This window comes from Lithobates pipiens, unplaced genomic scaffold (assembly GCF_037356315.1).
Source record: "Lithobates pipiens isolate NorthernLeopardFrog02 unplaced genomic scaffold, aLitPip1_a1.2 Scaffold_13, whole genome shotgun sequence".
Taxonomy (NCBI): Eukaryota; Metazoa; Chordata; class Amphibia; order Anura; family Ranidae; genus Lithobates; species Lithobates pipiens.
Window position 1 is genome coordinate 343,561,394 of NW_027507718.1, and position 20,569 is coordinate 343,581,962.

The 20,569-nt window shown below is 42.2% G+C and overlaps 1 protein-coding gene across 2 annotated transcripts in view; it reads left to right on the plus strand.

Annotated features, from left to right (window-relative positions):
• Positions 1–19,008, plus strand: part of TMEM131L (transmembrane 131 like) — a 155,605-nt gene extending 136,597 nt beyond the window's left edge. For both annotated transcript variants that reach the window (XM_077477067.1, XM_077477066.1), the window contains exons 32-35: positions 2,216–2,336; positions 3,535–3,623; positions 17,570–17,739; positions 18,582–19,008. In XM_077477067.1, coding sequence (XP_077333193.1) covers positions 2,216–2,336; positions 3,535–3,623; positions 17,570–17,739; positions 18,582–18,857 — 656 coding nt within the window. In that variant the 3' untranslated portion in view covers positions 18,858–19,008. The remainder of the gene's footprint in view (positions 1–2,215; positions 2,337–3,534; positions 3,624–17,569; positions 17,740–18,581) is intronic.
• The last annotated feature ends 1,561 nt before the right edge of the window (positions 19,009–20,569 follow it).

The window sequence follows — 20,569 nt, forward strand, 5'->3', positions numbered from 1 at the left end:
AGTGCTGGCCCCACCTCTAGCCAGGGTAAGGGCACAGGGCATAACAATCTTGGCGTACCTAGGCTATTATTAATAGACCAGTCAGTGGCTCGCTTGGAGCAAAGTGGTGTACGCATTACAATCAGTTACCTGGAAAGTCTGGGTTGGATTCTCAACCTAGAAAAGTCTTCCTTAAAATCGCTAAGAAAGCTTGGTTATTTGGGCCTGATCATAGACACAGCCCAAAAAAAGGTGTTCTTGCCTCTGGCAAAGATCAGCTCCATACGAGAGCTGGTGTAGATGGTCATGTCAAAAAGAGATCTTCAATTCGCCTTTACATGAGGTTGTTGAGAAAGTTGGTAGCTTCATTCAAAGTAGTTCCCTATGCACAGCTCCAATCGAGACTGTTGCAAAACAGTATCCTGTCTGCTTGGAACAAAACGACCCAAGCTTTGGACTTGCCAATGCAGCTGTCCCCAAGGGTGTCCCAAAAACTCAATTGGTGCTTTCTAACCCAGAATCTTCTGAAAGGAAAATCCTTCAGACCAATTATGTGGAAAGTAGTAACGGCAGATGCCAGCCTCTCAAGCCAGGGAATGGTACTAGAGAAAACAACTGTCCAGGGACAGTGGTCGAGATCCAAAAGAACTCTGCCCATCAACATCCTAGAGATTCAGGCAGCGTGTCTGGCTTTGAAAACCTGGGCCTCCAGGTTAAAGAATTGTCCTGTCAGGATCCAATCCGACAATGCCACGGCTGTGGTCTATATCGATCACCAAGGGGACACCAAGAGTCTCTCAGCTCAGAGAGAGGTGAACCATATTCTAACTTGGGCAGAAAGGAATATCCCATGCCTTTCAGCAGTTTTCGTCCCTGGAGTAGAGCATTATCAGGCAGACTATTTAAGTCGCGAGCAGTTATTCCCAGAGGAATGGTCTCTTCAACCCGATGTCTTTTGGGCTGTTTGCCAAAGATGGGGGACTCCAGACGTAGATCTTCTAGCGTCCAGATTCAACATGAAGTTAGTCAACTTTGTGTCCAGGACAAGGGATCCATTCGAATGCGGAACAGATGCGTTGGTGACCTGGGGATGCGGATTAATCTGCTGGTTAAAACACCCTTGAGCCCTTGGGACTTGGATTTAGTTTTGTCTGTTACAAAAACTGCCATTTGAACAGATACAGCATATTCCTTTAGTCCTTTTGACAAGGAAGCTGGTATTTTTGGTTGCTATCTCCTCAGCAAGGAGGTTTTCGGAATTGGCTGCTCTTTCTTGTAAAGAGCCATATTTGATTATTCATGAGAACAGAGTGGTGTTACGCCCTCATCCAGGCTTTTTACCAAAAGTTTCAGGTTTTCACCTGAATAGATATCCTGCCATCATTATTTCCAAAACCATGTTCGAGGAAAGAAAAGTCACTACATTGTCTTGGTGTGGTGAGAGCGGTGAAAATCTATTTAAAGGCAACTGCTCAGATTCATGTCAAAATCCACTGTCGCTAAGTGGTTTTGGCAAGTTATTATTCAAACTTATGATTTAAAGGGTAAGATTCCCCCTTTTCAAGTCAAGGCGCACTCTACCAGAGCAGCTAGTGCTTCTTGGGCAGTGCGTCACCAGACTTCCATGGCTCAGATCTGCAAGGCTGCAACTTGGTCTTCAGTGCATACATTCACAAAATTGGATCAAGTGGATGTAAGAATGAATGAGGATATCGCCTTTGGGCACAGTGTGCTGCAGATAGCAGTATAAGTCTTCTTGTCTGGGGGTGGCCCACGGCTTGTGCCCCCCTCCCCTCAAGCAGCATTGCTATGGGACGTCCCATTAAGTAATTACTCCCCCCCCCCCCCCTCCCCAGCAAGTTTTACTCCCCAATTCCTGCCCCTTTTGCAGCCTCCTAGCTTTAGAATATTCCTTTTTCAGAAAGGGGGTTGACCGTCACTTGTATCTTCTGGTGGCTTAATTGACACAGTCTAATATGGAGGAAAATGAAATGAGTACTTAGAACTTGCGTACTATTTTTTTTTTCCTCCCAACTTGCTGTAGAGATGTTACAGAATGGATTTTTTTCACTTTATAGAATGCTATCCTTTACTAATTTTGTAATTTAATGTGTTCAAAGTCTAAATAATGGTACCCTGTGTGTAATTGTAGGGTAATATTTGCAAAAAAGTATTTGTTTCAGACTTCTAATGAGTTTTGGCTGATACTTTCCTCCTCTACCCCCTGTCTCTGTAGGTTTATATAGGCAGGAAGATGTATGGCCTGCACAGTCTGTGTGCCTAACCAATGATCTCAACTACAATCTTGAGAACACAGTAACATGTGTAACACAGGATCCTCCACCAGTACAGAACAGGTAGGTGTCATCCTTAGTATTTATCATTTATTGCCCATTTTTCCTGAGAGTAACAAAGGGCTATTCTAGGCTGGAAAAAAGATGACATTTGTTGTAAATCCTTTAATTGCATAAGTTTACATAGCTATAAAGGTGATGAATGGGACTTGTGTATATTTCTCAAAGATGAACTGCCTTTATTGTCTTCTCCTTTCATTTGTGAACACAAGCTACAATCATTGAAAAACCTGTTTGTTTTGTGAGGAGTCAATCATTCTACAATCAGACCTTAGAAATCAGCTTATCTGAGGTCTACAGTGTGCTATTGTTCACTAGTGTGCTGGTGTTCTAATGCGCAACTTAACACTTGGGCTGCTTTCACACTGGGGCTTTGGGGGTGTCAGCGGTAAAGCGCCGCTACTTTTAGCGGTGCTTTATGCATTGTTTTAGCAGCGCTATTGGGCCGCTAGCGGGACGTTCTTAACCTCCGCTAGTGGCCGAAAAAGGGTTAATGCATTTTGGTGGCACTGCCCGTTGTTTTCAATGGAGCAGTGCTGCAAAGATGCTGCTTGTAGGACTCTTTTTTTTTTTTTTTACCGTCCTGCAAGCGCACTGCTCCAGTGTGAAAGCACTCGGGCTTTCACACTGGAGTGAGAGGAGAGCCTTTCTCAGGCACTATTTTAGTGCCATTAAGGCCACCACTCGTGTTTTGTTTGTTTGTTTTTTTGTTCAACCTGCTGGGTTTTGAACAGCATCCGGTTCACATAACATGTGAACCAGCTTCCAATGGAGCCAGTTCACATATATGTGGGTCAGCTGCGGTGCGTATTTAAAAAAAAATAAATAAAAAATGTCCCGTGCATGTCCTGAATTACACCTGAATAGAAACTACCCCGGACGCTGCACCGAAACTGGACCTGCATATATGTGAACCAAGCCTCAATGTGGAAAAGGTTGCCAACCCCCAACATAGATTATCTGACAATATAATGCTTGGTGACTAGAAAGTATACAGTAGCCCTGGCATAAAGTTACTTAATCTAGTAAGTTTAGAAATTAGTAAGCAAATCAACAGATATTGGTATGGATGGGGTTGGAATCCCAGAATGAATTACACCTGATCATTTTTGTTTGCTACGTTTCTAAAAGTGTCCCTTTGCTTATTTGATCTTCTGCGTAATAAGTTCCTGTTTAAATGTAACTATTTTGTGTGTTTCAGCTTCATCAATTGGAATTCAACACGTGATGGTCAGTTTTCTGGCATGTATGGTTCCCTGGAGTTAAATGAGTTTAACTCTTATAGTGAAGGTAATGCCTCTATGTCCTATGTCAGCAATGCTATGTACAATGGAAGATTTGCTTGTGTGTTTTTAATTTTTTTTGTTATACTGGAAAAGTACCGTATTTTCCGGCGTATAAGATGACTGGGCGTATAAGACGACCCCCTAATTTGCCAGTGAAAACTTAGGTTTTGGGCTAAACTCACCATATAAGACTACCCCCCTTCGGAGGCAACACCATTTAAAAAAAAAAAACATCAGAAACGTAAAAAAAAAAAAAAACACGACTTAACATCAGAAAAAACTTGTGAACTACAAGTCCCAGAGATCCCACAATTGGCAGGCAGCAACAATGAATCCTCTCCTCCAAAGCACCATAAATCATACCTGTATTTTTGGGGAGATCTGGAGCTGGATGTGCAGTACAGGATGCTTTAATATGTAGAGCGCCAGGTACACAGTATATGATGCTGTTTTAGTACAGTAGGGCCAGGAACACTGCAGAATATAGTGTGCATACAATGTGCACCGCTAAGTCAATCATGGTAGGCAATGTATTATACTAATCTGTTGATTATACAAAGCCTGTTCGGATTGGCAGAGGCTGTGACATCAGCCCGCGCCGCTCTGACTCATTGTACTGTATCCTGCTTGGATTGGCAGATGTTGTTACTCCAATTAGACCAGGCTTAGCAAGGCTGTATTCATCAACAGAGTGCATCGGCCACTGGGATTGGCTGAGCGGTGCATACTGTATGTATACATTATTACCGAGCACTCGGCGGGCTGAAATCCATTGCGGCCACTTCATACCCAGCGTATAAGATGACCCCCACTTTTTGGCTGTGTAATTTAGGTGTAAAAGGTTGTCTTATACGCCGGAAAATACGGTAATGTATTATTTATGTAGAGCTCAAGTAGAGCGCTAAATTCAGATACATATGTTTTATCGTTGTACCTGCCAATTATTTGGAACTTTGGTTAGCCATTTTTGCTTAAAGCATACATCTGCCAATCAGGAAGACTACTATGCTACTTCTGGTTTACCATTAATCTTTTAACTTCCATCACATAGATTATGATGCTGATTGGAATAACCAGGTTGCAGGTGGAGAGGCGACAGGGAACTACAATGCTGAACCAGCAAATAAGAGTGTGTCATTTGTCTGGCTGTGCAGTGTGGAAAAGACATGTAAATCATAAGATTAGCTGACCAAAATTAGAAAGCCTTAGGCAGGCCATACATGGATTGAATTTCAAAATAATTTTCTTTAAAAAAATCTTATCTAAGAATTTTCATTCATATTTCGCACCATTAGTGGGCTGCAGCAACAGCCGATTTTCGTGCAGCAATTAAATTTATCGGACATTTTTGGAAAAACAAACTATTTTCTAATCAGTGATGGGAGAATAGTGTGAGAAATGTAATCAAAAAAAGAAATGCGCATGTACAAGAAAAGAAAATTACCGGAAAGAAAAGGAGATGTCCAGCCAGAAATTCTTTTCTGTAGCAACATGAGGTGAAATTGAAGGCCGAATTTCGAAATCATTGGTGGCACCATTGGATCACAAAATGCACAAATTTTCTGATTTTCAAAAGAAGATTCTTTCGAAATTCGACCATATATGGCCAGCCTTAGAGAGGTAAAACAGTAAAGATGTATGTGTTTTGTTTTTTTCTGTTTTTTTTTTTTTATTAAGTATTTAGCTGTTTGCTTGGAGTTTCAACGTTAAAATGCAAAACATAACAACTGACTTGTTTTAGAAGGCTACAAACGTCACAAGGATAGAACATGCTACAAACACCACAAAGAATTGAAGGCATTTCAAAGTGCAATGTTGGTTGTGAAAAGCCCAGTAACCACAGCAGTTCGGGACAGTTCACACCTGAATTACATAAGAACGTGATCCGTAGTGTATCTGCAGTGTAATTTTAAGTTAGAGGAAATAAACCCTGGTGGGTTTTACTTCCTCTTTATTTCCCTGCAAAGGTAACACATTATGGGTTACTGTGCATCATAGTCATCGGCACTCGGCTTTTTAGTAAATATCTCCTAAACCTTGGGGGTTTAGGAGATATTTCAAGCACCTACAGGTAAGCCTTAATATAGGCTTAGCTATAGGTAAAAATAGTTGTACAACCACTTTAAGTGTTAAGAGGTACAGAAGTAAACTGAGAGTGGCTATGTGAGCTATATGAGTGTCACAGTTCTGGAGTATAGCAGATCTATACTTCCTGGCCATAATAAAAGTATAAATATTACAGTAATTAGGAACATATTTCCAGTACAGTAAACACCTATCAACACAACATAAATTTGCACTGTAGAGTTAAAGCGATTTTAAAGGCTTGTGTTTTTTTTATTTTTTCATATAACAAGCATGTAATACCTCCTCTGTGCAGTTGGTTTTGCACAGAGCAGCCTGGATCCTCCTCTTCTTGGGTCCCTCTTCTGCTCTCCTGGCTCCACCCTCTGATGCGTGCCCCCTCAGCCAGCAGATTTCTATGGGGGCACATGAGCCAAGTCAGAGCTCCGTGTATACATTCAGACATGGAGCTTCGACCTGGCCCTCGCTCCCTCTCTCCCCTGATTGGCTGTGAATCAGGAGGAGTGTCTGGGACAGTTAAGACACTATTACATTATTGGACATTACCGCAGAGAGAAGGGACTCGGGTAAGTATGAGGGGGGCTGCTACACACAGAAGGTTTTTTATCTTAATGCTTAATTAAAATGTTTATTACAAAAGTTATGTCTTAATTGTATGTCACAGGACACAGAGGGGTCCATATTCATGACTAATTGGGTTATGCAGCCACCTTTAGGTGAATGAACATTGGCTAAAAAAGGCAGGAATCTCCACCCTGGCACAACCCTAAGCTAAGCCAAGGTTTTTAGCGTGTGTCCTTAGATGAAGGATGTGCCTCCCCGTGTCTCTGAAGATAATTCATGGGCATTATTCCTGTAAATCCTGGCCTGTTTGTTACACCCCTTATGGGCCAGAGGTGTTTTTTTTTTTTTTTTTTTTTTTACAAGCTGTATTTTCACTGCTTCTTTTCTCCTCCACATTTTATGCACTCAAGGTTATCTTCAGATGCACACACAAAGCGATTTTCTTTGTGCCCCTGTAAAGACAGCTGTTCCCAGGGAGTAATTTCACCTATGCTGGCAGAGAAGAGGTCTTACAGCTTTAGTTTTAACCTGTTCCAGGTTCTCCAGCCAATTGGAGACATTCCGCCAAATCTGGACCTCAATTGTCTAAAGGTACAAAAATTCAAGAAGTCGTCCACCTGGTCATTGATTGCTTTGCTTCATCGGGGAACTTCCTTGTATCAGTGGTTTATCTACACATCCCAATTTTTTAGCCTCAACAGCGATTTCTCCAAGTCGCATGGGAGGATTGCCACTACCAGTTTGTGGTGCTACCTTTTCAACTGTGCACAGCCCCCCAGGTGTTTACCAAGGTGTTGGCTCCAGTTTTTGGTATTTTGAAGACCTATTGGAGTACCGTAATGACCTGCTGCTCAGGGATATATCTGCTCAGAAAATGTCAGATGTCTGGAAGAAGGTACAAGTCCTGGAGAGGTTCAGCTGGGTGCGGAACCTTTAGAAGTTGGTCTTGGTTCTGACACAGAGCCTGAAGTATGTAGGCTTAATACTCAACTCGGCATAGGTTAAGGTACTGCTTCATCTGTTTAAGACTCTTCTGAGATTGTTAGAAACTCCTTTTGGTTTGAACCTGTATGAAGGTACTAGGAAAGATGGTAGCCACCTTTGATGCAGTTACCCATGCCTATTTGCACTTAAAGGAGTTGTAAAGGCAGAAGGTTTTTTATCCTAATGCGTTGTATGCATTAAGCTAAAAAGCCTTCTGTGTGCAGCAGCCTCCCTAGCATCCCCTAATACTTACCTGAGCCCCATCTCTGTCCAGCGATGTCCATGAGTCCCTCAGTAGTCCGGGACTCTCCCTCCTGATTAGCTGAGACACAGCAACGGCGTCATTGGCTCCCGTGGCTGTCAATCAAAGTCAGTTGGCCAATCAGGAGAGAGAGGGGAAGGGGCTGAACGTCAGCTCCGTGTCTGAATGGACACACAGAGCTGCAGCTCAGTTCGGGTGCCCCCATAGAAAGCTGCTTGCTGTGGGGGCACTCTACAGGGGGGAGGTGGCCGGAGCGCCAAAGAGGGACGCATTAGAGGAGGATCTGGGCTGCTCTGTGCAAAACCACTGCACGTAGCAGGTAAATATAACATGTTATAAAAATAAAAGAGAGAGCGAGACACTTTACACTCTTTACGGGTCCTGCATCGTAATTTTCTGTTGTGGGCCAACCTCTGGAGTCCTTAGTTCTGCCAGTGCATCTGACTCCCAAGGAGTCCATCAGCAGCTAAATGTGAAAATGGGCCTTCCATCCTAGAGGTGTTTGCAGAGATTTGTTTGTGCTGTGTAATGCCATCTGTGCATCTCTTGGCATTCAGATTCACCAACAAACTGAACAGGATTGTGTCCCATACCGTGATGACTCCTTGGGATCACTTTTCCCTTATTGACTTTCCTCCACTTCAGCTTTTTCCTCATCTCTTGCACTGGATAAAGGTGGATAACATTGAAGAATGTGTTATGGTGACATTGTAAATCTCTTGGCAGACAAGCTATTGACTCTTCTAAATCGGTTAGCATGCGGTCACAGGTCTAAACTTTAATGTTCAGTCCCATTAAACCAAGTGTTGGTGCTTCCTGGGCTTTAGCAGCATCAAGCTTCTGTTCAAGTTTGTAAGGCTGCTACCTGGTCATCTTTTCACATGTTTACCAAGCATTAACAGGTAGATGTTCATGCCTCTGCGTACTCCTGTTTTGCATGGTAGGTTTGCAGATGGCCTTTTAGTGTGCTTCCCTATTTTCTGTTTTATGTCTTGGTCTTGTTGCTGTGTTGCCCACCCTTCAAGTTCAAGGCTTTGGGACATTATGATGTACAATTTAAGAAATTACTTATTTTGGTTTTCCTGTGAAATCTTTTTCTTGGAATACATCACAGGGCACAGAGTTCCCTCCTCTTCTGTCTTGCAAATTGCTTGCTACAAAACTGAGGCTTAGCCAAACTGGGAGGGGTTATGCCTCAACAAGGATTTCTGCTTCTTTGGCCAGTGCCTATTCCCCTGAAGGTGGCAGCATATTCCAAGTAGTCATGAATATGAACTGAGTCCTGTGATGTACTCCAAGAAAATGAGTTAACAGGTAAACCAAAATCCTAATGTCCCTTGCAATGCCATATATCCTACAGTGAGGGAAAAAAAGTATTTGATCCCCTACTGATTTTGTAAGCCTTTAATTTTAATGGTAGGTATATTTTAACAGTAAGAGACGGAATAACAAAAAAAATCCAGAAAATTGCATTTCAAAAAAAGTTATAAATTGATTCGCATTTTAACCACTTCAATACCGGGCACTTAAACACCTTCCTGCCCAGACCAATTTTGAGCTTTCAGCGCTGTCGCACTTTGAATGACAATTGCGTGGTCATGCTACACTGTACCCAAATGACATTTTTATAATTTTTTTTCCCACAAATAGAGATTTCTTTTGGTGGTATTCGATCACCTCTACGGTTTTTATTTTTTGCGCTACAAATAAAAAAAATACCGAAAATTTTGAAAAAAAATGTTTTTTTTTGTTTCAGTTTCAAAACTTTGTAAATAAGTACGTTTTCTCCTTCACTGATGGGGCTACACTGATGGGCACTGATAAGGCGGCACTGATGGGCACCAATGATGTGGCACCAATGATGTGGCACAAATGATGTGGCACTGATGAGGTGGCATTGATGGACACTGATATGTGGCACTGATGGGCGGCACTGATGGGCATGGATAGGCGGCAAAGATGGGCATGGATAGGCGGCACAGATGAGCATGGGTGGGCAGATAGGTGGCACGGATGGCCACTGATGGGTGGCACAGGTGGGCAGTGATAGGCGGCACAGGTGGGCACTCATTGGCGGCATTGTATTATGTTATACTGCACTAATGGATGCCAATCAGTGCCAAACTAATGCATGCCAATCAGTGATGCCCATTGTGGGTACTGATTGGCATCCATTATGGGCACTGATTGGCATCCATTGTGGCACTGACTGGCATCCCTGGTGGTCTAGGGAGGATTACCTTTTGCTGGGCATCCCTGGTGGTGTCCCTGGTGGTCCAGTGTGGGCATCCTCGGGGGGGGCTGTGCTGATAATCGATCAGCACAGACCCCCTCTGTCAGAGGAGCAGCCAATCGGCTCTCCTCTACTCGCGTCTGACAGACGCGAGTGAGGAAAAGCCGATCACCGGCTCTTACTATTTACACTGTGATCAGCCGTGATTGGACACGGCTGATCACGTGGTGAAGAGTCTCCTTCGGAGACTCTTTACCGAGATCGTAGTTGCCGGGTGTCAGACTGACACCCCGCAACAACGATCGCCGCGATCATATGACGTCCGATCAGGATTATGCAACCACGTTTCCACCGTCAATTGCCTATAGGGCGGGCGGCAAGTGGTTAATGAGTAAAGTAAATATTTGATCCTTTTGCAAAACATGACTTAGTATTCGGTGGCAAAACCCTTGTTGGCAATCCCAGAGGTCAGACGTTTCTTGTAGTTGGCCACCAGGTTTGCACATATCTCAGGAGGGATTTTGTCCCACTCCTCTTTGCATATCCTATCCAAGTCATTAAGGTTTCAAGGCTGACGTATGGTAACTTGAACCTTCAGCTCCCTATACATATTTTCCATGGGATTATGGTCTGTAGACTGGCTAAGCCACTCCAGGATCTTAATGTGCTGCTTCTTGTTGCCTTGGCCGTGTGTTTTGGGTCACTGTCAAAGCTGGAATACCCATCCACGACCTATATTCAATGCTCTGGCCTCATCCTTTGCGGTGAGGTTGTCATGTCCCCTTAACAGAACCCCCCCCCCCCCCAAAGCATAATGTTTCAATGTTTCCATCTCCATGTTTGGCGTGGGGATGGTGTTCTTGGGGTCATAGGCAGCATTCCTCCTCCTCTTCCAAACACTGCGAGTTGCGTTGATGCTAAAGAGCTCAGTTTTGGTCTCATCTGACCACAACACTCTCACGCAGTTCTCCTCTGAATCATTCAGATGTTCATTAGCAAACTTTAAATGGGCCTGTATATGTGTTTTCTTGAGCAGGGGAATTTTGCAGACCCTACAGGATTTCAGTACTTCATGGCGTAGTGTGTTACCAATTGTTTTCTTGGTGACTCTGGTCCCAGCTGCCTCGAGATCATTGACAAGATTTTCCCATGTAGTTCTGGGCTGAGTCCTCACCGTTCTCATGATTATTGAAACTAGGAGGTGAGATGGTGCATGGAGCCCCAGACGTAGGGACATTGACGGTTATTTTGTGTTTCTTCCATTTGCGAGTAATGGCACCACCTGGTGCTTGGCGGTGGTCTTATAGCCTATTCCAGCCTTGTGTAGGTCTACAATATTGTCCCTAATATCCCTGGACAGCTCTTTGGTCTTGGCCATGATGGAGAATTTGGAATCTGATTGATTTGCTTCTGTGGACAGGTGTATTTTATACAGGTAACAAGCTGAGATTAGGAGCACTCCCTTTAAGAGAGTGCTCCTAATCTCAGCTTGTTTCCTGTATAGAAGAAAACACCTGGGAGACAGAAATCTTGCTGATTGATAGGGGATCAAATACGTATTTCACTCATTTAAAATGCAAATCAATTTATAACTTTTGAAATGTGTTTTTCTGGATATTTTTGTTGTTCTGTCTCTCACTGTTAAAATAAACCTACCATTAAAGTTATAGACTGATCATTTCTTTGTCAGTGGGCAAATGTACAAAATGTACAAAACCAAATACTTTTTTCCCCTCACTGTACATGGAGAAAGCCATATGCCAATACAAATGTGTGATTCATCCATTTCATTAAAAACAATGCGCCCCCGCTGATAATATATCAGTAGTTGTTAAGTAGGGAGGCAAAGGGATTGTAGTGGAATGCATAGCTTCAGGTGGCTAATCTACACATTTCTGTGTAATACAGCAGAAAAATTAAGCAATCATGAAACAGTGTAAATGTTCTGTAATATTCACAATATGTGTTTACTGAAACTATACTAAACTTTCCCTCTAACAAACAAACTGGATTGAGAAGTGAAACTGTTGCCTTCCTCCTATTTCACAAGAAGTAGAACTACGTTTGCATGGCATTCAGGGCAGCAGTTCCACAGTTAATGTTGGCTGGTTGTTCATGCTTGATTTTTTTTTTTAAACATGATTTTGAAATACTTGTTTAGAAAATGAATGGGTTTTCGTTAGGCTTGGTTCACACAGGGGGCGACACGACTTGCCGTGCCGCGACCTCAGCGGCGACTTGCAAACGACTTCTGTATAGAAGTCAATGCAAGTCGCCCAAAAGTAGTACAGGAACCTTTTTTCTAAGTCGGAGCGACTCGAGTCGCTCCTCTTAGAACGGTTCCGTAGTACAGAACGGGGGCGACTTGTCAGGTCGCGGCGCGGCAAGTTTTGTCGCCCCCTGTGTGAACCGAGCCTTATGGTTAAAGGGTTTGTGGCAGAGGAGCAAGCATTAGATATTTATTGTCTGGCTGTTCCTTCTGTATGTTAACCACTTGAGTCCCCAGTGTCATTTAAAACAGCACTGGGATAACGGATAGTTGTCCCAGTTCTGTTTTAACCAATTCAGCCCTGGAAGATATGGCTGCACAATGACCAGGCCATTTTTTGCGATTCGGCACTGTCGCTTTACCTGACAATTGCACGGCCGTGCGATGCTGTACCCAGACTGACGCTCTTATTTTTATTTTTCCCACAAATAGCTTTCTTTTGGTGGTATTTGGTCGCCTCTGCATTTATTTTTTGCACTATAAACAAAAGAAGAGCGACAATTTTGAAAAAAAAAAAACATTTTATTTTTTGCTATAATATCCCACATTTTTTTTATCAAAAAAAAAACACATTTTTCCTCAGTTTAGGTCGATATGTATTCTACATATTTTTGGTAAAAAAAAATCGCAATAAGGGTATATTAATTGGTTTGCGCAAAAGTTATAGCGTCTACAAAATAGGGGCGAGATTTATGGCGTTTTTATTATTATTTTTATTTTTTCTAGTAATGGCATCGCTCTGTGATTTTTATCGTGACTGTGACCTTATGATGGACACATCAGACACTTTTGACCCATCGGACACTTTTGACACATTTTTTAAACAATTGACAATTATACAGCTATCAGTGCTATAAAAATGCACTGAATACTGTGTAAATGTCACTGGCAGGGAAGGGGTTAACTCTAGGGGGTGATCAAGGGGTTAACTGTGTGTTTCTAACTGGGGGGGTGGGACTGTCTAGGAGGAGAGAGAGATCGGTGTTCATACATAGTATGAGCACACTATCTGTCTCCTCTCCCCTGAAAGAACCAGGATCTGTGTGTTCACACACAGATCCCGGTTCTCGCTCTGTCACGAGCGATCGCGGGAGCCCAGAGGTCATCATGCCTGCCGGGTGCATGCGCGCCCCAGTGGCCAAAAGGCGAAGCGACACAAGTCAACGATGTTTCCCCCAGCTGTGCCATTCTGCCGCAGTAAAACTGAGGTGGCTGGTCAGCAAGCAGTTAAAATGGAGCCTGGTCTCCGTGGGAGTGCAGACTAGAACCATCAGCTGTCCTTGACAGCTGGCATCCTGCACTAAAGGCTGGTTTACACTTGCCGTTGAGGGTGGTAAAAACACATGGTTGAGCCAGAACTTTTACTGCTATCCAACCACTCTGATATTCACATGTTCTGGCCGCAATGCTTTGTGGCAAGAATTAAAACCCCTGCTACATTCAAAAACGTTGACTATTCAAGTGAGTGGGGCCACACTGCAGATGGCTGCAATGCATGTGGTTGTGCTGCAGCATTTACAAGATTGAAACAGGCTGTGAATAGTTGACATATTGCCTCCTCCCCACCTGTCAAACACCTCAGCGGATCACTTTTCAGAGGCGTGACAGCCGTTAGTGTAGCTATAAAGCCTAAGCCCAAAAGCTGAAACAATCGGCTATTGGCCATCCAATGCTTATTTCCAATACCAGCATAGAGGCATTTATGGGCCATCTTAAAGTAAGAGAGTTTTATAACCCCTATCATTTTTTTGTGCTATTTTTGCTATCTGTGTCCCATTAGGAAGATTTCCCTTCACTTCCTCTCCCATAGCCAAAACAGGAAGTTAGGGGAGTCTTCTGCGGACAGCCCAAAATTAGATTTTGTTTTTTCACTTTAACTCTAGTTATACTTTAAGCCTCAGGTCCCAACAATGATGCCAAATGATCTGGATGGCATTTGTATCACTGCATGACCTTCAAATACTCACATAAGTAAACAGTGTCATTCAAATTTTTAGCGATGGTCACACGTTTGAGAAAAAGTAGCCTTTATACTAATTAGTATCCTTGTCAACCACACTAAAATCCCATACACACTATTAGATTTTCTGCATTTTTTTGTCTTCAGATTTGCCAAAACCATATGATATGAGGTCAAACCTTAAGAGTTTCAATTTGTATGCAGTCAGGCATTGCACTACATGGTTTTGGTAAATCTGAAGACAAAAATCAGCAGAAAATCGAATAGTGTGTATGGGGCCTTAACCTTATGCTAATGTTAGAGTATCAATTTATAGATATAGTTTTTTTCCTTCCTGCATGTGCCACAGCATAGAATCAAAAGGCAAAATGTAATTGGTAGAGTTTGTTGATTTATAGTTTGTTGTAAAAATGTGGGGTTGCACAAATTATGTAAATGTTGTTTTGGGAAAAATTGCAGGAAAATGCTTTTTCTTATTTTTTACTAATGAGAAACAAGGAAATAGAATATATGTATCCAAATTTGCTACCAAGTTCAGGCCTCATCTGTCCCGAAAAAAGTGGTAAAAACGTTGGGGGTAGGCTTCAAGTGCTAAAAGGTAGAACGAATGGAACTGAGACCACCTATATGCTTTGAGACTCAAGAGGGGTGTTAATGAAAAAACTTTCTGTGGATCAAATTGCTGATGGAATCACTTCATCATAAAAAAAGGGACTTTCTTTCTTGTCCAATGAAGTATAGAGGAAGTCTTTAACCTTCAGATTATACAGCTGCCTACAGGGGGTTTGGATACTGCCAATCAACAAAAAAAATGTAGGCCATCCCTGATGACCTCTTCTACCAGCATTCCTCAGGGTTTTTTTTACTTTTTCTTTTTCCTAGTGTCTTGTGCTGCTGTAAAGGCTAACATTTTTTTGCCTGCCCCTTTCCTCCCTATAATTTTTGTGGTGCAGCTGTCCCCTGCCTGCCTTGTGGAGTTCTGCATCTGATCTTCAGTGCTTTTTCCAGGTCCACAGCCACTAACATTTCTACAGTGCTTGTCCTGCCTCTGAAGACTCACTTATTGAGTAGCATTTTCCACCCCAGAAGGGGGTTTACACTGTGGGACTGAGTGCTAAAGTCCATCAGCTGGAAGGAGTGTTGTGTGCACCCCATGCTTTTTCTTCGTATAGCCTTGAAGGATCTTCTCAATTGTGTTCCTTCTTGTGAAGAGCCACATAGAACTTCAAGTTGTTCCTGCTGCCCAACTAGTGACTTTGGTCACTTGCGGCTATCTCACCTTCATCTGCTAGCAGCTATATGGGTTTTGTGAGCGCCTGAGGCCATGCCTTGCATCATACCCTAAGCCTTATGTTGCTTTACAGCTACATGTCTGATTCTGATACTGTACCAGATGCCCCCAGCTCTCATTCTATTAATGGCTACGGGTCCTCTTTAGCTCCGTTGGGTGTGCCCTGTTTCTTGACCTTTTTCAGCTGAGGTTTTAACTACAGTCGTCCAAGTCTTTGACCCAAATTTCCTAATTATTTGCTGACTGTGATTGTAGAAGACACAAGCAGGTTCCTGTGCCTTGCACTACAGATTCTTTATCTGATTCACTCACAGACTTTGGAAGCTTCAGCGTCATTGCGTGCAAAGACTGAATTGACCCAGTCCTGGACTGATGAACTTACCCTTGAGGACTTAAGTTCTATTACTTTCAAATTAAGAACATTTTAGCTCTTATCAGTGTGATGTGCACCTTTCTAAAACTAGTTTTTAAACGTTGCTTGCGTAGAGACTAGGTGGTTTTTGAGGCCCAGGACTTCCTTCTTGCCTAAGGTAGGTCATGCCTTTCACCTCAACCAGGACATTGTTCTTGCATCCTTCTGGTTCCAGTTCACCAAAAAGCAAATGCCTTCCATTGTCTTGATGTGCACTGGTCTGTGACGGTCACTATCTCAGCTACTGCTTCTTTCAAAAGACTGATTCTCTTTTTGTCATACCAGAGGGACTCTGGAAGGGAGCTTTTAGTTTCTTCTGCCAGAAAACTGGCTGAGGCAAACCATCATTTATGGTTTCCAGGATTAGGTTCTACCCTACTAGACCTGTAAGCGCTTTTAGGCATCAAACTGTGTTTCCCTGATTGGAAGAATATCACGTGACCTGCTGTTCACATGTTCTCCAAGCTTTACCAGATAGACGTCTTGGGCATCTGATGTCTGCTTCAGTCAACTCCTCAATTTTCTGTCATTGGCATCTTAGCTTTTTGCTGTGTTGGACTACTTTTGGATGTCAAAGAATTGCTGTGTCCCTCTATGGATGAGAATGAAGTTTTGTGTTCAGTGTAAAGCCCCCTTCTTGGCGTTTGTTGAGGCACTCAAGTCCTAGCTTGTATTTATGTTCATGCTCTCAGTACTACATGGCAAGAAAACACTTATGCTGGTAGTAGGTGGGGTTATTCTGTGCTGGCTAAAAGTTTTGGTGGTGTGTTTTTGTTTTTTTGCCACTGTCCATTTCTCCTGTAGGGCGCAGTATAACCGAAAAGCATAAAGATTTCAGTGGTCCCTTAAAGTGGTTGTAAACCTCAGACATGGAAATGAACTAAGCATATCCCTCTGTAGTGTGTACTTGTCTTTATTAAGATCACTAAATGTCTTTTCTGTCTGCCTTCTCGTCCCCCTGCTATCTGCATGAGTTGCTTCTGACAAGTTGGCCTGATACCAAATGAAAAATGGTGACAGAGAAGGGATCTCCAGCAGAATTGCAGCCTCAGCTGTGTGCCTTGTGTGAAGGGGGTTGTGTTTCTTGCCTCCAATTGGTGCTCAGCACTCTCCTCACTGAACTCTTCAGCCCTCTGCCCACGTTTTTCTGACCTCTCAGCCGAGCTTTATAAATTCTGGACTTTGATCTCAAATAGAGAAGAGAATACTTGAGACAAACAGGTACAACTTGTGTAGGTGAATCTGTTTCATCTCTGTATATCATCTGAAGGCAACCACTTTGCCGGGTATATGTAAGGGTTTACAACTTAAATGGACTCCAAGCACAGGATGTTTTCTGCAGAGTAAAAAAAAAAATCCTATTTATTGTAGCTTACATTTGTAAATGCATGTCAAGCCTCATATAAAGTTTGGTCTCCAACTCTAAGCTGTCTGAGCTCCCAACTATGGAACATATATAGCAATGTGTAAAGGTTATCAACAGCACTTTTTCTGTGCACACAGAAGGAATTACAGTGATAACAGTAGTTTGGAGAGGTTTGCTTTACTATCAAATAGCTATCATAGCTGCCATGGTAATCATATGATTGGGAACCATAGCCCAGTCTGGCAGCTGACTACAGAGTATGCTGATGGCTGTCAATTTTGAGACCCATGCTTGCAAATCTCTATCTACAGATTGTTGAATCCTAGCTCTTAAGTAATCCATTAAAAGGTTAATACAATTTTAGCCAAAATGCATTGCCTTGTAAGATCTTTGAGTAATTGTAGGTTAATTTTGCCATTGTGCTGTCTGAGCTATTATTCTTTTATCTCAGTTTCGTACAATCCACTTTTTTAACTTTAAAATATTCAGAGTATTTGAATAACAATACTGTGCTTTTCTTCCAGAAAACATGAACTATCACAATGGCTTTTCATGTCCTGAAGTCCAGAATCCAGCTTTCATTAATCATTGTCAGTCTACCTGGAACATAAACCCACCAGAAGCTCCACCACCCCCTCCACCTGCACCTTCCATGCCAAACTCCTGGGAACCAGCAAGTTATGTTAGCACTTCTGTAAGTAAATGCCACTAGAATACAGTTTTATTCTGTTTACCTTGTATGTGAACCCCTTATGTAACATTTTATTTTTTATTAATTTGTAATTTAACTACAGGATATTAACATTTTTTTTGTTGTCACTGACAACATTTTAGTAACAAATACCTGTGTTCATTTTTGCAAGTTTGTTTTTCTTTTTTGTTCTTTATTTTAAGAGGAAAATGGTCTGTTACAATAGAAGTCAGCAACAGTCATTTTGTATCAATAGAAATGCAATTAAAACATTCTCAGATTTTATAAAAACTAGATAACAAGTGTGTGCCTGGGTTTAAGAGACGCAGGCTAAAGCTGGGTAAATAGGGGCCCAAAACATTCAGTCAGTATGTACAGCTGTTTGTCTGACAGAAGCCGCTCTAATGTCTAGCTTTTGTCGAAGGACATGCTGGAAAACAAGCATCCAATCAGGGAGGGGGAGAGTGGCACTGTCAGAATACAAAGGCACGGGTGGGGGCATTGGAATCACTGCATCAACATCTCTTGTGTGGATGTATGGCGATCTGTCAGCATTGTGTACCAGGCTTAACCCTAAGCCGGGTGCACACTACAGTTTTCTTTTTTTTTTTTTAACCATGTGAGGTTAGTTCAGTGATCACCCCCCTGCTGAGCTGTTGTGTTCTGACAGAGGGTGAGAGCGCTGATTGGGAGTTGGTCGGTTGCTGGCTTTCCAGCATGCATGTCCGACTTGGACAGGCCGACAAACGCACAGGCAGAATGTCGGACATTTTTTTGTTTTTGTTTTTTTTAACCAGCAAAGGTCTACTCTGGCTTAGATTTTGATATTTGTTGTGTATTTACAGCCATACCTCTCCAGCACTAGAAGTTTGTCTCCAATGTCTGGATTGTTTGGATCCATCTGGGCTCCACAGAATGACGTATTTGATGGATTCTGCCCTGTTAGCGGCTCCCCTCCACATTCTGACCATATTGGAAGTCACTCCATGATGTGCAAGCAGGAGTATTCTTCAAGATTCAATCCTTTCCATGCCTATATGAATCTGGACATTTGGACATCTGCTAACAGAAATGCAACATATCCAGTGTCAAGAGACTCTGGCTACTGTGGGAATATGTGAACAGGATATGCGTGCAAAGCAATGTGATTAGTTGTATGTGCGGTTTTTGGTCACTAGAGTGAGCAAGTCATTGGAATAGGATACAATGTTGGTGAATATTTTGGCACTTTTTATATGGATAATAAATTTTTTTTTTTTTTTTTTTTACCGACCCATGTGTCTCTTGTTTTTTTGTATTTCTGAAACTGTATACCACATCATTATAATAAATGGGTTATCATAATGCAATGCATATTAGCACACTGAAACAGACCACTGAAGTGTAAATGGACCTCGACAACAAAAAGCTTGATACTAGAGCTATAAGAATTAACAAAGTTGGAAACTAGAAAAAAAAGCACGCTCTCCAGAAGGTATGATGTGTCTGCTAGTACCTTAAAGTGCTCTGATCATTTGATTCATAAAATACCTCTAATAAAAATACTGATGGCTTATAGCCGCGCTACTCTGAATATACTAGGGAGGCTAAAACTAACTATACTCAGGATTTTAACTCTTCTACAAATAGCCTAGCCCAGTGATGGCAAACCTTGGCACCGCAGATGTTTTGGAGCTACATTTCCCATGATGCTCAACTACACTGCTGAGTGCATGATCACCGTGGGAAATGTAGTTCCAAAAATCTGGGGTGCCTTCACCACCACTGGCCTAGCCTTTCTCAACTGAGGGTGCCGTCTGAGTTCATCAGAGGTACTGCAGCATCCTGGTTGAGAAAGGCATACTGTTGCTCTGATCAAGCTTCCACTCTGCAGATATACATTTTGATGCTTGCCTCCACTCTAATGGTTAGAAAATGGCAGAGAAGTAATGAACTGTATGTCAGCAGAGTGGAAGCTCGAATCAGGGAATCAGTAATGTACAGAGTAGTGAATGGGGGAGGCTTCTTCCTGAGTCATGACATGCTCCACCTCTCTCTAGCATGCAGCCATGTATAAACAAACATGTCATTTGGTAATGCGGGTGCTAAATGTGAAATTAAAAGGCAAAGGCAGTCAAGTGGAGAAGGGATCTGGATCAGCCAGTAAAGCCAAGTAAATCTGTGTTTTTTTTTTTTGTTTTTCTTTTTAAAGGCTATATGTATGTGGGTGTGATTATATGTTTATACTGTGTGTGTTAAATTTAACCCCTTCTTGACCATGGTCAAAACAAATCTGAACACCCAAGCCCAGTTTTGTAACTTTGACATGTTAGAAAAACTTCTTATTTTTTTTTATTTTTTTTTATTTAGCTTAATATTTAAAATCCATTAGCATGTACCGCCACCAAAAAACCTTCAAAATAATTTTTACTCGTGACGATACCACATGTGTGTATGATTTGTTCTTTGTGTAGTAAGGCCAGGAAATGGTACAATACATATTTTTTTATTCATTTTTTGTCCTACCTATACACACTGACACAAACACTCCCAGTGAAACTACATATAAAACCTTTTTTTCTTACCTAAATCACACTAACACAATTACACTGACACACTGCCAATAACTGATATTTATACTGACAGTGACATTGGCACTCACTAAGTTAGGCAAAGCATTGAACTAGTTAATGTTTTTTTTGTTTTTGTTTTTCTTAACGGACTCAAGCAAGCTTTCGACACAAACGCATATGCAGCAGTCCGGTCTAAAGCCCACTTCCTGGACACCACATACATGTGTTAGGGGGCCGTAAAGGGGTTAACCCTGACCCCTACACTCTTGTTTGATCAGAAC